At 48.0% G+C, this 18,444-nt stretch overlaps 2 protein-coding genes across 3 annotated transcripts in view; both read right to left on the bottom strand.

The window, feature by feature from the left end:
• The window catches only part of ZNF76 (zinc finger protein 76), a 28,757-nt gene extending 23,912 nt beyond the window's left edge, over window positions 1-4,845 (bottom strand). For both annotated transcript variants that reach the window (XM_049765254.1, XM_049765255.1), the window contains exon 1: window positions 4,731-4,845. The gene's annotated coding sequence lies outside the window, so the exon portion shown is untranslated. The remainder of the gene's footprint in view (window positions 1-4,730) is intronic.
• A 9,014-nt stretch (window positions 4,846-13,859) lies between these two features.
• The window catches only part of SCUBE3 (signal peptide, CUB domain and EGF like domain containing 3), a 29,696-nt gene continuing 25,111 nt past the window's right edge, over window positions 13,860-18,444 (bottom strand). Inside the window, exons 21-23 of the mRNA XM_049764798.1 lie at window positions 17,717-17,869; window positions 17,524-17,603; window positions 13,860-14,216 (exon numbers count right to left, since the gene is read on the bottom strand). Coding sequence (XP_049620755.1) covers window positions 14,067-14,216; window positions 17,524-17,603; window positions 17,717-17,869 — 383 coding nt within the window. The 3' untranslated portion in view covers window positions 13,860-14,066. The remainder of the gene's footprint in view (window positions 14,217-17,523; window positions 17,604-17,716; window positions 17,870-18,444) is intronic.

Genomic DNA, 18,444 nt, shown 5'->3' with positions numbered 1-18,444 from the left:
GGAGTTGGGACTAGTTCCCAGAGTAACTGTCAGGCGTGGTGCCAAAAATCACATGCAGGGCCGGAGCGATAGCTCAGTGGTAAGGTGTTTGCCTTGCACGTGGCCGACCCAGGACAGACCTTGGTTCGATCCCTGCCATCCCATATGGTACCCCAGGCCAGGAGCGATTTCTGAGCGATTGGCCAGGAGTAACCCCTGAGCGTCATAGGATGTGGCCCCCCCAAAAAAGCAAAAAAGAAAAACACTAAAACCACACACACATACCAAGACTAAATGTATAATGTAACCCAGCTAAGTGGTATTTGCTCTGAGGTGCTTCTGAAGAAAACGTTTCCCCATTTTTACCATAGATTTTAAGACACATGCCAAAGCAGAAAAAGAATGATAAAGAAACCCTACGGACCCACTAAGCAACTTCTACAATTACCTACATTGGCCATTCTGGAGTCAAACTATTCTTTGATCATCACTGCAACGCCCAGCAAATATTTAAACTAGCTGTTGTCTTGAGAACTAGTCGGGATGTGACAGATCCTGGCCTTGTTACCACTGTATTCTAGCAGCGATGCCAACCAATCTGTCTGCTCCTGCCAGAAATATGATAAAAGCAAACATGCTCATTCCCTCACCTGGAGAATGACTAAAAGGAAGGTCTAAATTCCAGACTCTATAAACCAAGGGATGTGCCCATTTTCAGGGATGAAGCAAAGTGCTTCAGAGGTTGTCATGGCTACAGAATAAACCTCTGCATCGCTGCTTGCCCGACTCCGTATTTTCTTTAATCATCGGGATTTCTGACTGAATTCACTCAATGATGTGTTTAGTGATGACCTGCAGCAAAAAAGCAACAAGATAAAGATGACAGGAGACCAGGGCTTGGAAAGAGCTCAATGGACTGAGCAAAGTGTAAGTGGAAGGGCCAAGTTGGACGCAGGCATAGCATGTTGCCCCATGCACCACTAGACACAGCATTCAGGCACAGCAGGGTGTGGACCAAAAAAAAAAAAAAAAAAACAGGAATAATTTTGATTGGTGGGGTGGGGGCTGCACTATACCTGGCAATGCTGGGGCTTATTTTGATTTGGAACCTGGGGAAGAACTTGAGCCAGCTAAAAACAAGGCGAGCGCTTTTTACCAGCTAGACTGTCTCTCTGCTCTGACCCATGGCGCCTCCCACTCTCCCATTAAAAAATTTCAAAACAATGGATGACAGAAGAATAAGAAGATCCAACCTCTCTTCAAGGTCATCACCATGGAAGTGGGTGAGAAAAGCACATGAAAAACACGAGGCAGAAAAAAAAAAAGAGAGAGAAAAGAAACACACGAGGTAGAATAAGTTCTGTGCTCTGAAGAGACAAAACACTCACAAGGCAAAGGCAAATGCTCCTTCAAACAAACAAATAAAACAAAACAAAAATAACAGGATCTGAAAACCAATCCCAGCCTTTTGCTCTCTGCTGTACAGACTGCCAGAGGGTCACTGAGTACATCAGAGAAACCTGGGAATTGGGTGGCCCACAAAAGAGACTTTTGGAGGGGGAGTTTTAAAGTCACCTCTGGCTACACACCATCCAGTCCTCCCAGGGCTTGGGGAACAAAGAGACCAATTCAAAGCTGGCAAGAGGCTGACATTCAAAGCATTCTACCCCCGGGGGAACAGACAGCAAGGCTGCTTAAACAGAGCAGGATGCTGGGAGCTGTCACCGACAGCAGACATTCCAGAGGAGTCCCAAGGCCTCTCTCCTTCCTACTCCCCAAAGAACTGAGGCCTTCACAATGAGTACTACGAGCTGCTGGGGAAGAACGCAGTTCTGTGGACAAATCAAAGAGGCCAGTGAGGTCTGCTCACAGTCCTATGTGAGGGATTGAGGACCCACTGGGTCACTCCATGGCCCTGGAGTTGCACCAGACAGCAGGAAGAGGCTAAATTCAAAAGTTTAGAAGGGACAGAGTGTTACAGCATCAGACTATCTGATCAAGATAGTCTGGGGGACAAGAGGAAGGCAGGAAGAGGACGTTAGGAGTGGTAGGCACAAGGACACAGGGAGGGAAATTCCAGCCATACAGGCACTGATGAAAATGAAGAAGATGCCAGGAGATGTGGAAATCAGAGAATAAGCCACTGGTCAGCATACAAAAAGGCTGGATCTTAGGGTGGGACAGTATACAGGCTAAGATGGGAAAGGTGAGGGCCAGAGATATAGCACAGTAGGTAGGTTGATGGTGATTTGATCCCAAGTGATACATATGCTCCCAGCCCCCCCAATCATTGCAAGGAGTGATCCCTAAGCACGGAGGAAGGAATAAGTCCGGAGCTCAGCCAGTGCAGATCCAAAACAAAAATAAAGCAAGTAAACAAAAAAGAGCATGTTTGCAAGAGTCTGGAGGGGGCTGGGTTTTTTAAAAGGCTTTAATAGATGAAGGGTAATAGGTGGTTTCAGGTAACAGACTGAGGCCAAGAACAGCAGGCAGATAGAACACGGGAGCAGAAACTGAAAATAGAAGGAGATCATATGATAAACCACCACTGGGCTGGAGGGGCTTAGAATGCAAGAATCCTGGGCAGTAAGGAGCTGAACTGCAGGTGAGGATTAGGAAGAAAGCCAGGAAGTGGTAGACACCTCAGGGTAAGAGCATGGCTCTGGGGTTACAGACCCAGGGATCCTGAGGGTGAAAGAGCAGCTGGCTGCCTGCACAAAGGAGGAAGAAAGCTTCAGTGAAGAGCAGGGGTCTCAGAGACAAATGCTAGGGACAGTTTGAGGAAGTCACCAACTCACGGGACAAAAAGTCATAGAAAACCTGAGGAATAGAGAGGCGGTCCTAGGAGTCAATTTAAAAAAAAAACAAAAAACAAAAAAAAAAAACAACCATCAAACAACAAGGAACAAAAGGCCGAGAATAATGTGGAAAACTCTGTAGGTTTCAGGCCAGACAGACAACAGAACAAACGGGTTTTGAAAACTGGGTCCAGTTACAGCTGTTTGGGATCTAAGTTTCATTTTCTCCCTCCACTTACTTAAAATGAGAGCGACAGAAATAGAAAGAGACAGACAGAGAGACAGGAGAGAATAAGGGGAAGTAAGTCAAAACAATTTTCCTTTGGGTCGATTGAGAGAGAAATTAATTTATACATTCAAAGCTTGTCAGATCTTAGGCACTGGGCACTGAGTGGCAACCATCATCAAGGCACTACAAGGACAAGGATAAAGAAACAAGAGAGAAGTGAGGAGGCCTTGGCAGAGTGAAGAAGAGACTAGGAATACCAGGCGGCCAGAGGAAGTCAGTTAATACGTGGTATGAGTCGCTGCTGAGTCTTCAGCATCCAGGACAGAACAAGACCTACTGGGAGCCTCTCGACTTATGTAGAAGGGCCTGGTGTTCACCACTTTGCAGACACCATAATTTTCTCTGCCCTGGGATGAAGACAGGTTCAGGCAGGAGAAACGGGGTAGCCTCAGAGCTGAAGGGTCATGACCCTCAGGAACATGGGTCTTGTCTCATCTGTGCCCTGGGGCTCAGGAACGTTCTGCTACCTGATTTTCAAAATTAATTGGTGAGGACTGATCAAGGGAAGTGGATCTGACCATTCAAGGGTCAGAGAGATGAAAAATGAAGGTCTGGAAAGCAAGCTGACCGTGGGCTGATTATAGGAATAAACTTCTCAGGGCAAGGGCTGCAAACATTGTGAACAGAATTTCACAGCTGGAAAGAAGTGGGGGTGGGGGGATTTAACCTAACTATAATCACAATATGGAGACACTATGGTTCAGAGTTTGGAGGAGACTGCTCCCAGGTCCCTTCCCTACCCTCAGCATGATATGAGACAGAGCTGGGCCCTGAATCCAGAACCATACAAACCCTGAGGTATCCGACGCATGCCACCACCACTTCTCAACTCCTCTCTCTCCCCTCATCTCTCTAGGTGGTACAGGGGCATTTGTCAAGTCATGTACTGACAGACGCTGGGGACTGGAAGTGGAGAGGCATGTCAGTGGGTTGGGGGGGGGGTGTTGGTTTTGGCACAGATATCATGAGGACCACAAGCTTGTCAAGTACTGAAGACCATGATGGCAAACCACTGCAGCTAAGGTTGGCGGGGAAGCCACCAAGTTTGTAGAAGGGCACAGGGCAGATGGGGGAGTTGTGATAGGTGGGATCCCCGAGAAGTTCGGGGGGGTGTCAGGTGAGTGAATCACTCTCTTAGGAACTGAGGGAGTCACTGGAGGATTTGGGTGTGTGTGTGTGTGTGTCCCTGGGCAGCTGCTTGGAGGGAAGATGCCTTTGGCAAACCATTGCAGCTAAGGTTGGTGGGGGGAAGCCACCAAGTTTGTAGAAGTGCATAGGGTAGTTGGGGGGTTGTATAGGTGGGACCCCCAAGAAATGGGGGGGTGTCAGGTGAGTGAGTCACTCTCTTAGGAACTAAGGGAGTCATGGGGGATTCTGGGGGGGGGGGGGGTCCCTGGGCAGCCACTGGAGGGAAGATGCCTGCTTGGGGGCAGAGTCCATGAAGCAGAAACCAGGGTGAGTGAGTGGGGTGTGTGTGTGTTTGGTCATGGGGTAGGGGATTTGGGGATCATGGGGGCAAGTATTGGGGGGCCGGGTGGAGGAGGGAAGGGGGCAGGCCTGGGAGCTTGGGCACGCCGGGTTCGAGGCCCAGCACCCGCCCGGCCTCTCCCACTCCCACCCCAGGGGCATGGTGCAACCCCACTTCCTTTCCCGCAGCCACCAACCTGACAGCCCCCGAGGGCGACTCCGCCGACAGACCGCCATGCACCGGGCCCCGCCACCAGCGCCGGCCCCGCTACCCGCCTGCGCCATCGCCCGCCCGCCCGCGCGCAAGCTCGCCTCGCCTCGCCTCGCCTCGCGCGTTACGGATCCAGGTTCCGGGGCCGCCGCGCTTTTGCAGCTCTTCTCGCCGCGCAGAGCCCGGGCCCCGGAACCTGTGTACGGAATCCCACTCTCTCCCCCGCCCCTCCAGGCCCGGCCTCCTATCCCGGTTCCCGGGCCCCGCAGCCCGGCCGGCCGGCGCTCGCGTCACGCCCCGCCCCTGCCGGCGACGTGCTGACGTCATCGTAACCACGCCCCGGTCCAGCCCCGTCGTCACCATAGCGACGGGCGCCGCCGCCGCCGCCTGGCCCCGCCCCCCGGGATAGGGACGCAGATGGGGATGAGGATGGGGATGGAGATGGGGAGGCGGGAAGGAGACACCTGCGGCTTCCGGAGACTGCTGCCTCGGGTTCGGATCCCGGGCGGGGCCCACGGCACCCCGTGTGCCCACCCGGAGTTAAAAATAGAATGAAAAAATAGAATAAAACAAAATAGAATACAAAATAAATAAATAAACAGAATAACATAGAATAAAATTAAAATAAATAAATAGATTAAAATAAAATAAAATTAAAATTAATAAATAGAATAGAATAAAATTAAAATAAATAAATAGAATATAATTAAAATAAATAAATAGAATAGAATTTAAATAAATAAATAGAATAAATAACTAAATAAATAGAACAGAATAAAATAAAATAAAATAATAGGGCCTGGAGAGATAGCACAGCAGCGTTTGCCTTGCAAGAAGCCGATCCAGGACCAAAGGTGGTTGGTTCGAATCCCGGTGTCCCATATGGTCCCCCGTGCCTGCCAGGAGCTATTTCTGAGCAGACAGCCAGGAGTAACCCCTGAGCACCGCCGGGTGTGACCCAAAAACCAAAAAATAAAATAAAATAAAATAAAATAATAAAACAGGTGTTCTCCTGCCCCTCACAGTGCCCCTCTAAGCGTCTTAAACTGCATTGCTGTCTGCGACTTGGGGGACCTGGAGGAAGATGTCGCAGGGAATAAGGGTCCAACACCTGGCTGTGCCCAGCACTCTCTGTTTTATTTTATTTTAACTTATTTTTTGGTGTTTAGGTCACACCCGGCAGCGCTCAGGGGTTACTCCTGGCTCTACACTCAGAAATCGCTCCTGGCAGGCTCGGTGGACCATCTGAGATGCCGGGATTTGAACCACCATCCTTCTGCGTGCAAGACAAACACCTTATTTCCATGTTATCTCTCCGACCCCTTTATTTTATTTTTTCAGTTTATTTATTTATTAATATTAATTGATTGGTTCAGGGCTTCCCTGGCGATGCTCAGGGGTTACTCCTGGCACTGTGCTCAGAAATTACTCCTGGCAAGCTCGAGGGACTGTATGGGATGCCGGGAATCGAACCGGGTCTGTCCTGGGTCGGCCACATGCAAGGCAAATGCCTTACCGCTGTGCTATCTCTCCGGCTCCTGTTTCATTTTATTTTATTTGCTCTTTTGATCCACACCTGACAGTGCCCAGGGTTTTACTCCTGACTCTACACTCAGTAATTAAACCTGGCAGTGCTGGGGGAACCCAATGGGATGCTGAAGATCGAAGCTGGGTCGCAGTGTGCAAGGCTAAAGTCCTCCCCGCTTTGCTATAGCTCTGGCCCGGTTCTCTCTGCACTCAGGAACCTCTCCTGGCAGGTTCAGGGCACCAGATAAGATCCCAGAAATCCATCTCGGGTCAGCCATGTGCAAGGCAAGCCCCTAAAGAGTGGCTTTTGGCTGATGAATTGCTTAAATGGAAGTGAGACATTTCACTTTATCCTGTTATATATCTCCTCATTGTGCATACATGTGTGTGTGTGTGTGTTGTGTCTGTATTGTGACCTTCCCTGCAACCATTTATCTTTTATTTCCTTATTTTGTGTAAGTGGTTAAGGGTCTAACACTTGCAATTTAACTTTCTGGGGTGAGGAATGATGGGTGTGTTTGGGCCAGCAGTGTTTAGGAACTGTTTTTGGTTCCATGCTCAGGCTTCTTTCCTGAGGGTGCTCATTTGTGGTCCTGGGGATTTAAACATGGGTTGGCAAAACAAATGCATTGCCCTTTGTACTATATACATGCACAATACTTCTGAATTTAACTTAAAATATTGGTCTGGGGAGGTCATGGTCCTTAGAACAGGACTCAGGGATCTAGCAAAGTTGGCCCCATGCAGGGCAAACATTTTGCTGCTGTACTGTCTCTCCACCTCTGCCCTCACCCACCAGTTAACCCTTTAAAATAGAGACTAAAACAACAATGAGGTACCATCTCACACCACAGAGACTGGCACACATCACAAAGAACAAGAACAATCCATCTGGCAGGGATGTAGAGAGAAAGGAGCTCTCATTCCCTGCTGGTGGAAATGCCATCTAGTCCACCTCTATGAAAAACAACATGGAGATTCCTCCAAAAACTGGGAATTGAGCTCTCATATGATCCAGCTATACCACTCCTTCCTAGGGATATACCCTAGGAACTCAAAAATCCTTTCCTCTCACCTATATTCATCGCAGCACTATTTACAATAGTCAGACTCTGGAAACAACCAAGATGCCCTTCAACAGATGAATGGCTAAAGAAACTGTGGTACATATACACAATGGAATATTATGCAGCCATCAGAAGAGATGAAGTCATGAAATTTTCCTATACGTGGATGTGCATGGAATCTATTATGCTGAGTAAAATAAGTCAGAGGGAGAGAAATAGACACAGAATAGTCTCACTCTCTATGGGTTTTAAGAAAAATTAAGGATATTATTGTAATAATCCCCAGAGACAATAAAGATGAGGGCTGGAAGGACCGGCTCACAATATGAAGCTCATCACAAAGAGTAGTGGTGCAATTAGGGAAATAACTACACTAACAACTAGCATGACAATATTAATGAGTGAGAGAAGTAGAATGCCTGTCTCAAGGGTGGGGGGGGCAATGATAGTGGGAATGTTACACTGGTGAAGAGGGGTATTCTATTTATGACTGAAACCCAACTAGAATCATGCTTGTAAACATGGTGCTTACATAAAGATTTTATATATTAAAAATAAATAGTACAGCAAGTGCATCTCCTGTCTTGCATGCAGCCAGCCCAGGTTCTATCCTCCAAGTCTCATTTGATTCCCTCAGTCCAACCAGGAATGATTCCTGATCGCAGAGCCAAAAGTAAGCCTTGAGCACAGCTGGGTGTGACACAAAAATCAAAGTAAATGATTAGAAAATAAAAATAAATTTAAACACGGGGGCCAGAGAGATAGCATGGAGGTAAAAGGTTTGCCTTGCATGTAGAAGGTTGGTGGTTCAAATCCTGGCATCCTATATGGTCCCCTGAGCCTGCCAGGACCGACTTCTGAGCATAGAACCAGGAGTAACCCCTGAGCGTGGCCGGTGTGACTCAAAAAACAAGAAAAAATAAATTTAAACATATTCCAATAAGCTTGAAATATATACAAAATATGCAGTTTGGGGGCCAGAGAAATAGCATGGTGGTAAAGCATTTGCCTTGCATAAAGAAGGACAGTGGTTCGAATCCCAGCATCCCATATGATCCCCCGTGCCTGCCAGGAGTGATTTCTGAGCATAGAACCAGGAGTAAGCCCTGAGCTCAGCCTCCTGTGACCCAAAAACAAACAAAAACTTCAGTTTGGTTTGCTCTGGCAAGGCTGTGTTCTGCCTTGCATACATCTTTCTGCTTTTTTTTCCACTCTGAAAAAGCCCGGAGTTTTCTCTTGAACATATATTACACTCTCTTCCGCATGTCTTTTTTTCTCTTTCTTTTTTCTTTTTCTTTTTGTAGCGTCACAATGAACATTATGATGCACAACACTATAATGTCATAATTCATGGTTACGAAGTCACAAGGAATATTATGAAACGCCATGCCTGACGTCATAGTTCTAAATTGTGAAATCACAGTAGACATTGAGATACACACTGCCAGTAGGTCACAATTCAAGTTTGTGGTGTCACAATGGACATTATCATGTGCAACACTATGATGTCATTCTGACACACCACAATATAATGTCATAGTTTACCACTGTGGTTTCACAGTGGATATTATGCTGCACACCACTATGATGCACACAAATACAGTGTCATAGTTTACAATCCTGACATTAAGAAACACACCGCTGGGGCCGGAGAGATAGCATGGAGGTAAGGCGTTTGCCTCTCATGCAGAAGGTTATCGGTTCGAATCCCGGCGTCCCATATGGTCCCCCATGCTTGCCAGGAGCGACTTCTGAGCCTGGAGCCAGGAGTAACCCCTGAGCACTGCCGGGTGAGACCCAAAAACCAAAAAAAAAAAAAAAAAAAAAAAAAAAAAAAAAAGAAACACACCGCTAGGAGGTCACAATTCATGATTGTGGCATCACAATGGACATTATGATTCACACGACTATGATGTCTTAATTCTCCATTGTGAGGTCAAAATGGATCATTTTCTCATGTCTTTCTAAGTAAATTTTATCAATAAAGACTATCTTGCTTATCATCTCCTACCATAGAGATTGGAAAACATCAGAAAGAACAAGAACAACCAACGCTGGCGCAGATGCTGGGAGAAAGGGACTCTCATTCACTGCTGGTGGGAATGTCGACTATTGGAGGCTTTGTGGAAAACAATATAGAACATTACTCAAAAACTAGAAGTTGAGTTTTCATTCCATTCAGCAATACCCATCCTAGGGCTATACCTTATGAGCCCAAAAATACTGCAGAAAAGACACTTGCATTTCTGTTTTTGTTTTTTTTTTTTTTTGGTTTTTTGGTTTTTTTTTTTTTTTTTTTGGTTTTTGGGCCACAACCGGCATTGCTCAGGGGTTACTCCTGGCTGTCTGCTCAGAAGTAGCTCCTGGCAGGCACGGGGGACCATATGGGACACCAGGATTCGAACCAACCACCTTAGGTCCTGGATCGGCTGCTTGCAAGGCAAACGCCGCTGTGCTATCTCTCCGGGCCCTGACCCCCAAACTTTTTAAATTCTAAAATGATTAGGACTAAGAGTGAGAAATGGAGGTATTGGGTAAATTTGTCTGAAAGCAATGACATTTTTTTTTTCAGAACTTTCCCCATGTTCTAGAGGCTATGCTACTGAGACAGGAAGACACCAGGTTCAGGCATTTCATTTAGTATTTTAATAATAATAATAACAATAATAATAATAATAATAATAAAAAAGACAATACAAAACCCAAACATTTCTTTTTACAAGTTCAGATACATTTTCCCCCAAGTGCAAAATACTCTATGAACCGCATCATTTACTGTTTATTGTGATTGTGTAGGAGATGCTTTCTATGTTGGCAGCAGTGGAAGGCAGATATAAATACAATATTTTGAGATTTCTTCTGTATTAGACAAAAAAAAAAAGACAAGCCTCCCACCTGGTTATGATTAGTCTCTGAAACTTCAGTTCAATTCACACAGAATCAAGTTTTCCACTTGTCCAAACTGCTCCAATCTGTGTTGTCTAGAAAATAAGTAACATACTGGGGATTCTGGTCGATCTCATCAAATAGTTTCTTACAAGGCCATGGACTTGCTCAAGGACAAAGTGTACTACCTTTGAGACAGGTCAGATTTAAAGATATCTTCCTTTGCTTCCAGGTTTGTTTGTTTTTCTCTTAGGGCAGTAATAAAGAAGTCAAGTAGGTTATCATTCTTTTCTGCTTATGGTCCTTGGTACTCTTCTCCCTTTCCCTACTTTGAGCCTGTTAAATCAGAGTGAAAAGCAGCAAATGCAAGAGTTTGAAGACCTGATATCATTTTCTGGCAGTCTGAGAGAGATGACTTCCTAATTGATCCATTCCAGAATTGTCGGCTGTTGCAATACAGAAAACATATCTCTACTAGGGGAGAAGAAAAAAAATCCTTGGTACCAAAGACCAGGATTATAGATTACTAATCTTTCGGGGGGGGGGGGGAGAAATCTGAGTCTCTACCATCTCTGGGCAAATCAGAGCAGTCAGAGTAAAATCTCAGCCTTGGGGATGTGTACGCGTGGGGTTACGGTAGCTCAAGTTCAGGATCTGGTTAGTTTTCTCTTGATTCTTTAGTCTCTCAATCTTAGGGGATGGGCCTGGCCTACTAATAGGGCAAGAGAGGTCTAGGAGTCGAGGAGTTGTCACACTACAGAGGAAGTAAGTGCCTTTCTGGTATCTGTTGGTTAGACTCAAAGCACTTGCACAAATGACTCCCTGATCCCAGACTCCGATCACTGCTGGCCTTGTAGACAAACAGGCATCACTGTGTCCTGAAAGCAGCACATCTGACAGAGGTCTCTGGGCTGGTTCCTCAAGAGCACCCACTGACACCATCTTTCCTTGGACCCACACGGTCAAAGGTAAACACCCTTCTTGCTGTCTCACCTCCAGAGGCCTAGAGAGTCCCTGAGTGTTGACTCCTCACTGAGTCCACTTAATCCCTGATTTGATGCCCAGGGCCCACTTCCTCCAGAGGTGTAGCAGCAGCATCATTGCTTGGTTCTTATCCCAACTTGGATGCAGTTAAACCTGGTGGGCATTGGGCAGGTCTTCACCTGCTCATTCAAATTTGTCTTGGACTAGGGAACTGACTCCATGTTGAGCCTGTGCCCCACATGTGTAAGGTTCTGTGTGTGATCCCTGGCACCACACACACACACAGACACACACACCATTTTGTCTTGACATCACTTCAAAGGATTTAGTGGTCTGTACTCTTTGTATTGTAAAGATTAACTGCAGGTTCCAGAAACTATGAAATATAGGAAGTGTGACTATGTGTTTATGTGAGGTGGAGAAGGGGTAGAAAGAATAAAGAGAAGTCAGATTGCCCCACTGGTATTAGTCAGGAAGTATTCTACTTGGCTTTCCATGAAAGACACAAAATGGCGCAGAGAGAGCCAGTAACCACAAAGTCACCCTCGCTTCTGGAGGGGAATTAAGATGGCCAGAGTAGATCAAATACAAAGTTGTATTCAATGACCATTTCTTTACCTGAAAGCAGTTCTTTCGTTTTTCTGAAGAGAGAGTGTGTGTGTGTGTGTGTGTGTGTGTGTGTGTGTGTGTGTGTGTGTGTGTTGACCCACAGAAGCAAAGGCAGGCAGATACCCACCGCCAAGGGCCAACACAATGACTAATGGATGTCATGGGAGCCAGCACTGATCACCTACGATCTAAGCTGTTTTGGCTGGAGACTCCTGATTGGTTGGAAGGATGTCAGACTCTTTAGAGTTGAGTCACCTGGGGAGGAAGTCAAGGGAGTGGGAGATGGACCAGTAACCTAGGACAGACTCAAAAAGAAACCCTAGGAATCAACGGTGAGCCTTTGGTTTACTAGGACTACAGCTTTGGGGAAAACTAGTAGGAAAACGGAAAATAATTTTCTGGGCAGCAGTTAAATGGAGGGTGGAGTCTTTGCAGAATCTGGGTTTGTTCATGGACTGGAGTCTTCTTCCTTCTGAAAAGCAGCAGCTGAGAAAGCTAGGCTTGAAGTCAAGTTCTTGAAGGCGGAGCAGACAGGCAGGGGTTGGCAGATTGGCCAAGGCAAAACAACTTTGGGCCTGGGTAACTGTTCTGTTCTTGATTCCCACAGTCTCTGGCCTGGAGGCCCTTAAATCAACCCATCGTCTTTGTTCTGTTCTTCCTCCATCTGTACCGCAGGAGAACACAGGATGTGAGCAGGGAGAGATGGACGCTCTCCTTACTTGAGGTGAAGAGGTACTAATCAACCCCATTGGCCTCTGCAATTGTGAGGTCCAGGCTGGATCCACGGGGAGGCGTAAGGCTGGCAGGACAGGGTTAGCAAACACAGATCCCTTTCTTGCCTGCTCCTCTGAATGCCCAGAATGCAAGTCCTACACACCAGGTGTCTTTGCTGTGAGCTTTCTGGGTTTGGAGGAGCACTAGTGGGCAGGGGCAGTGGGGGGCTAGAGTCGCATCCAATTCTCCAGCCTTCCAGGTTTTGGAGATTCAAAACCGTCTCTTCCACACTGAACACACTCTTCTCTTGGGGGGCAGCTATAAATAGGATTGCTTTGACAGAGCAAAAGGAAATTAAAAACAAAACCCAAACCAGAAAACACGATCCTTCCCTCCGGACAACACAGACAGACTCCAACTTGATTGCACTTTTTAGCGGTGGACGGGCTGGGCAGGAGGCTTGCTGAGTGCATGCACCTCGCTCCCCAAAAGTTCGGGCCCGAGGTAGGTGGCTCTGGGCTGGCTGCAGAGCGGTGGGGTCCTCTTTGGTGAAGCCCCCCCAGAGCCGTCTGGGGTGACAAGGGGAAAAAGTCTGGGGAAGGGCCCAGGCTAGTGTCTGGTTAGCAGCCTCGTTTCCTGAAGGGCAATGCCGGGCAAGGGCAGGGGTGCTCCCCCAGGGAGCACTTGGGTGGAGGGGTTGAGGGACTGGCTGGGCCAGGGGCGACAGGTAAGGTGTTCGAGGCTGGCTTCCCACTGTTCTATAGTACAGGCTTCAGAGGATACATCTTTCTTCTCTGCTTCTTTGCCTTCCTCTTTCCGTGATACTTGAAGACCTGGATTCCATTCTGCAAACTTAGCGTCTCTTCCCAGGGCTGAGTTTAACAGAGCCTGATCCGTTGTTCTTCCTCATCTGGCCGGTGCCCCACTAGTCCAGGGGTGTGAGCCTTTGTAAGCCCCATGGGAAGACACCCCCATTAGATCTGGGGGAGGGGGAAGAGAAGAGCTGGATAGAGGAGAAAAAGCTGGCCGTGGGAGGCAGATCAAGGCTCCCACATGTGCTGGCAGCGAGTCTGGGGTCAGAGACCTTTATGGCAGAGCTGCACAGTGGGCAGAGTCACCCTGGGTAGGCCTGCCAGGGTACATTCAGCCTCCCGACTAACAAGGCACAACCCTCAAAGGGCAGAAGCCCCATTTCCTCTCCCTGTTCCCCCACTGGACCCCCTTTCCTCTGTGGGCCTCTAGCACCTTCCAAGCTGATGAGGCCCAGGGTTCGAGCTGGTGAGGGAACAGAGCCTGTGCTGAATGGCTTTTCCAGGGAAAATAGGAAACAAAAGAGAGGGATAAGACAGACAGACAGACAGATAGACAAGGACAAGGGGTTCGTAGGACCCTGAGGGAGAGGACCCGGTGGACAGACAGATACTTTTCTCTCTAGAAAGAGAGACAAGAGGGCTCTGGGCCTGAGGCTGGGGTTGCTGGCTCTGAGGGCTAAGGCGTGTGGGGGCTTTAAAACCTGGGTTGAGGGTTGAACGGCACTATTTGTAGGGCCTCAGGAAGCTGGAAACTTTGGACCGGAGCAGCTTGATGAAGGACTTGGGCAGCATTTCCTTGTGTTTCTCTGTGTACTTGAAGTAGTTCTGGGGGTGGGCCAGCACCTCAAAGAAGGCCTTGATGAGCTTCTTGTCCTGTGGAGGATGAGGTTGGGGGAGGGCAGTGTTAGCCAGCGGCAGGGTAGAAAAGAGGAATATGAGGGGCCACAGCAGTGGCGCAGCAGTAGGGCGTTTGCCTTGCACGCAGCTGACCCAGGACCGACCACGGTTCGATCCCCATGTGTTCCATATGGTATCTCAAGCCAGGAGCAATTTGTGAGCACGTAGATAGGAGTAACCCCTAAGTGTCACCAAGTGTGGCCCAAAATCCAAAAAGAAAAAAAAGAAAAAGAAAAGAGGAATATCAGATGCCCCAGGATGACTAACAGAGACACCAATGTGAACTTTCCATTCTGCTCTGGCCCCTGAACACTAAGTGGAACATGTCACTTGGTCTATAGGGTGGCCCTGCCCCCAGCCTGAGAACCTCATTACAGCAGAAACCCCCACACAGCAGGAGAGTCCCACTGAGAGGCTGGTAGCCCCATGCCTTGGCCTGAGAGTCCTGCCCACAGCCTGAGATTCCCCACTCTTTGGCCTGAGAAACCCACCTGGGCCCAGAACTTACCAGGTGCCTACCCCAGTTCCAAACAAGCATCAGGACTCAGCTTGAACTCCTGGACAAATGCTCTTTCTTAGCATTAGGAGATTTTTTAATTTTGTTTTGTTTTGTTTTGTTTTTTTGGTCACACCTGGTGGTGCTCAGGGCTATTCCTGGCTCTACGCTCAGAAATTGCTCATGGCAGACTCGGGGACCTATGGGATGCTGGGATTTGAACTGCTGTCCTTCAGCATGCAAGGCAAATGTCCTACCTCCATGCTATCTCTTCGGCCCCCCAGGAGCGATTTCTGAGTGCAGTGCCCCCACACCAAATACCACACTAAAATAAGGGTTTAGATTTTTGTTTTTGTTTTTGTTTTTGTTTGGTTTTTGGGTCACACCCGGCAGTACTCAGGGGTTACTCCTGGCTCTACACTCAGAAATCGCTCCTGGCAGGCTCGGGGGGACCATATGGGACGCCGGGATTTGAACCACCACCCTTCTGATTGTGAGGCAAACGCCTTACCTCCATGCTATCTCTCCGGCCCCAAGGGTTTAGATTTTTAAAACAAGGTGAGAAGGGCTGAGAGATGGCTCAAAGGGATGAATGTTTGCTGCGTATTCAGGAAGCCCAGATTCCATCTCTGGCATCACATGGCACCCTGAGCATCAAGCCAACAGTAACCTATAACATTGTTTAATGTGGCCACAACAACCAACACAGGTGCATACACATAACCCCAAAGTTGAAAGGTCATTCGTGAAATTCTCTTGGGGGGGCATTGGGGCCCACACTTGGTTGTGCTCAGGGCTCACTCCAGGTTCTGTGCTCAAGGTTCAATCGTGGAAGTTCCCAAGAGATCATAAAGAGCGGGAAGGATAGAACTGGGGTAGATTGAATGCAAGGAAGGTGACTTACCCCCTGTACCATCTTTCTGGCATCTAAAATTAAATTCTTTGTACTTTCTAAGCTCTAGATTTTTGTCATTTGGTTGCAATTCTATGCCAATATATTATATTAGTTGTTAAAGTTGTTCATCTTTATTACTGTTAATTGATAAAATTTAATGACCTTTTGCATTATTAATAGGTTATAAAGCATATTATGGTGCTCAGGAGTTACTTCTGGCTATGCACTCAGAAAGCGCTCTTGGTTTGGGGGACCATATGGGACGCAGGGGGATAGAACAGTGGTCCATCCTAGGTCAGCGTGTGCAAGGCAAATGTCCTACAGCTTATGCTACTACTTCAGCCTCGCCTTTCTTTTCTGTTCTTTTCTTTTCCTTAACCTCCCCCTCCCTTCCCTTCCCTTCCCTTCCTTCTTCTTCTCCTTCCCCTTCCCCTCACCTTCCCTTTCCTTCCCTTCCTTCTTCTTCTCCTTCCCCTTCCCCTCACCTTCCCTTTCCTTTCCTTTTCTGCCATACCTGGAGGTACTCAGGACTCACCACTGCTGAATCTGTGCTCAGAGACCACTCCTGGCTGGCTTGTGGGACCATATGTATAGGGTGCTGGGTTTTGAACCTGGGTTGGTCATGTACAAGGCAAGCATCCTATCATTCAGCCTAAAATCACTTTTATTTTCCTCTGGGGTGGGATGAATCACACCCAGCGATACTCAAGAGTTACTCTTGGCTTTGCGGTTGGGAATCACTTCTAGTGATATACAAAACTGGGGGTGGAACCTAGGTCAGTAGTGTGCAAGGCAAATAAATGCTTTACCCTCTGTACTATCTCTCTGGCACCCAGAACTAATTTCTTTTTGTTGTTGTTTTTATTTTTTTGGTTTTTGGGTCACACCCAGCAGCACTCATGGGTAAGTCCTGGCTCCATGCTCAGAAACCACTCCTGGCAGGCTTGGGGGACTATTTGGGATGCAGGGATTCGAACCAATGACCTTCTGCATGAAAGGCAAACACCTTACCTCCATGCTATCTCTCCGGCCCCAGAACTAATTTCTTAACTATGGATTCCTAAACTAGCATCCCTCGATCCAAGTGCCTCAATTTTAATATTCCTTTAAAAGAAATCTTGGGGTTAGAGCGATAACACAGTGGGTAGGGCATTTGCCTTGCATGTGGCCAACCCAGATTCAATCCCTGGCATTCCATAGGGTCCCCTAAGCCTGCCAGAGAGATTTATTTTTTCTTTTTCTTTCTTTCTTTTTTTTTTTTATTGAGACCAATGTGAATTACAAGTCTTTCACAGTTGTATTTCAGGCACATAGTGACAGCGAATTAGAGCCATTTTCACCAACAGTATTGACCACCAAGAGTGATTTCTGAGTGCAGAACCAGGAGCAGCCCCTGAGCACTGGTATGACACTCAAAAAAGAAAATAAATAAAGAGAGGTCTACAAGGCCTTGACTCTGGGAAGTGCAAGGATGTTCTGTTGTTTCTCCAAGGGAGCTGAGGAGGGAGCCAGGGCAGGCAGGCCCTTATGCCCAAGTCTCTCTCGACCTCCTGTTTTCTGGACAGAGGAACGAGGGGAGGTTTCATGTCCTCATTTCTTCGAGAGTGTTGGTGGGCGGGGGACCCTTGCAGTCAGAGGGCCTGGGTGCCAAACCTGGTTTGCCACTGGGCAGTTCCTATCATTCCTCAGGTCTTGGCTTCCCCACCTGCCTGCCTTTTCCAGCCTCCTCAACCCCTTTGCCTGAAGTCAAATGGGAACCACCAATTGCCAGCTTCAAATAGGACTGTATGCATCAGTCAAATATACCCACTTGTGTCCGAGGCACACGACCAGAGCCTGGCTACTTGCTCCTTACCTGCCTCCCATCCTCACTGCCATCACTCTGCACTCACCTTTAAGATCTCCTGGTGGTTCTCTGAGGCATAGAGCCGGCCATCTCTCACGATGTCCTCCACCAGCTGTTCGTAGTCCTCTGTGGGGTCCCCAGGGAAGGCATTCAGGGGGTGGCTAGTGCTGTTTCTGCAGCCTCTGCTCCCTCCCTGGGCACCCCTTGCTTTTCAACCTCCCCAGCGACCCGGGGCTCACCATCATAAGTCACGTAGGGGATCTGGAAGCCACGGGCACTGTTGGCTTCGCTTGTCTTGAAGTTGATCCAGAGCTTGCGGGAACGTGCGGTGAAGGCGATGGGGCGTTCGTAGGTTTGGCACGTCTCATAGGTGGTGATGGAGGATGGCGAGGCTGAGAGGGCAAGAGGAGGGTGAGGGTGGCGGGCTGACTGCTATGGGGCTGGGAGGGGCAGAGTTACCCCATAGACCTTCCCTGCCCCTGGGACCCACCTAACCCCCCCCTTTAGCCTCCAGCTCCCCTGACAGCTGGGCATTCTCAGTGGGTAAGAAACGTGACATTAGAGACTGGCCTGCTGAAATGATCCAACAGGACAGGGAGGCATGTAGCACACTGGAGTTTCTGGCCGACACCCACGGGTACCCCTCTTTGTACCCCACAGAGCCAGCGTCCCTCCTGCTGCATTCCTCTGTGAGCTTCTCTCCTCCCGAGATGTAAGCATCCACTCACTTGCATACACGTGCACACACGCTTTAATGCATGTTCCTGCTCATGCATGCAGACACTAGAAAGCATGCATGCTTGTACTTACATGTACATGCTTGGATTTATTATACAACTCACATGGATGTACTCATGCATGAATACATGTATGTCTGCGCTCGCACGCAAGCTCCTAACTCACGTAGGCTTACACACACATACCTGTATGCACCTATACTCACATCATAGACACACACCGCATTCAC

Source organism: Suncus etruscus, chromosome 18 (assembly GCF_024139225.1).
Source record: "Suncus etruscus isolate mSunEtr1 chromosome 18, mSunEtr1.pri.cur, whole genome shotgun sequence".
In the NCBI taxonomy this organism is placed as follows: domain Eukaryota; kingdom Metazoa; phylum Chordata; class Mammalia; order Eulipotyphla; family Soricidae; genus Suncus; species Suncus etruscus.
This window is presented reverse-complemented; position numbering and strand designations above follow the sequence as displayed.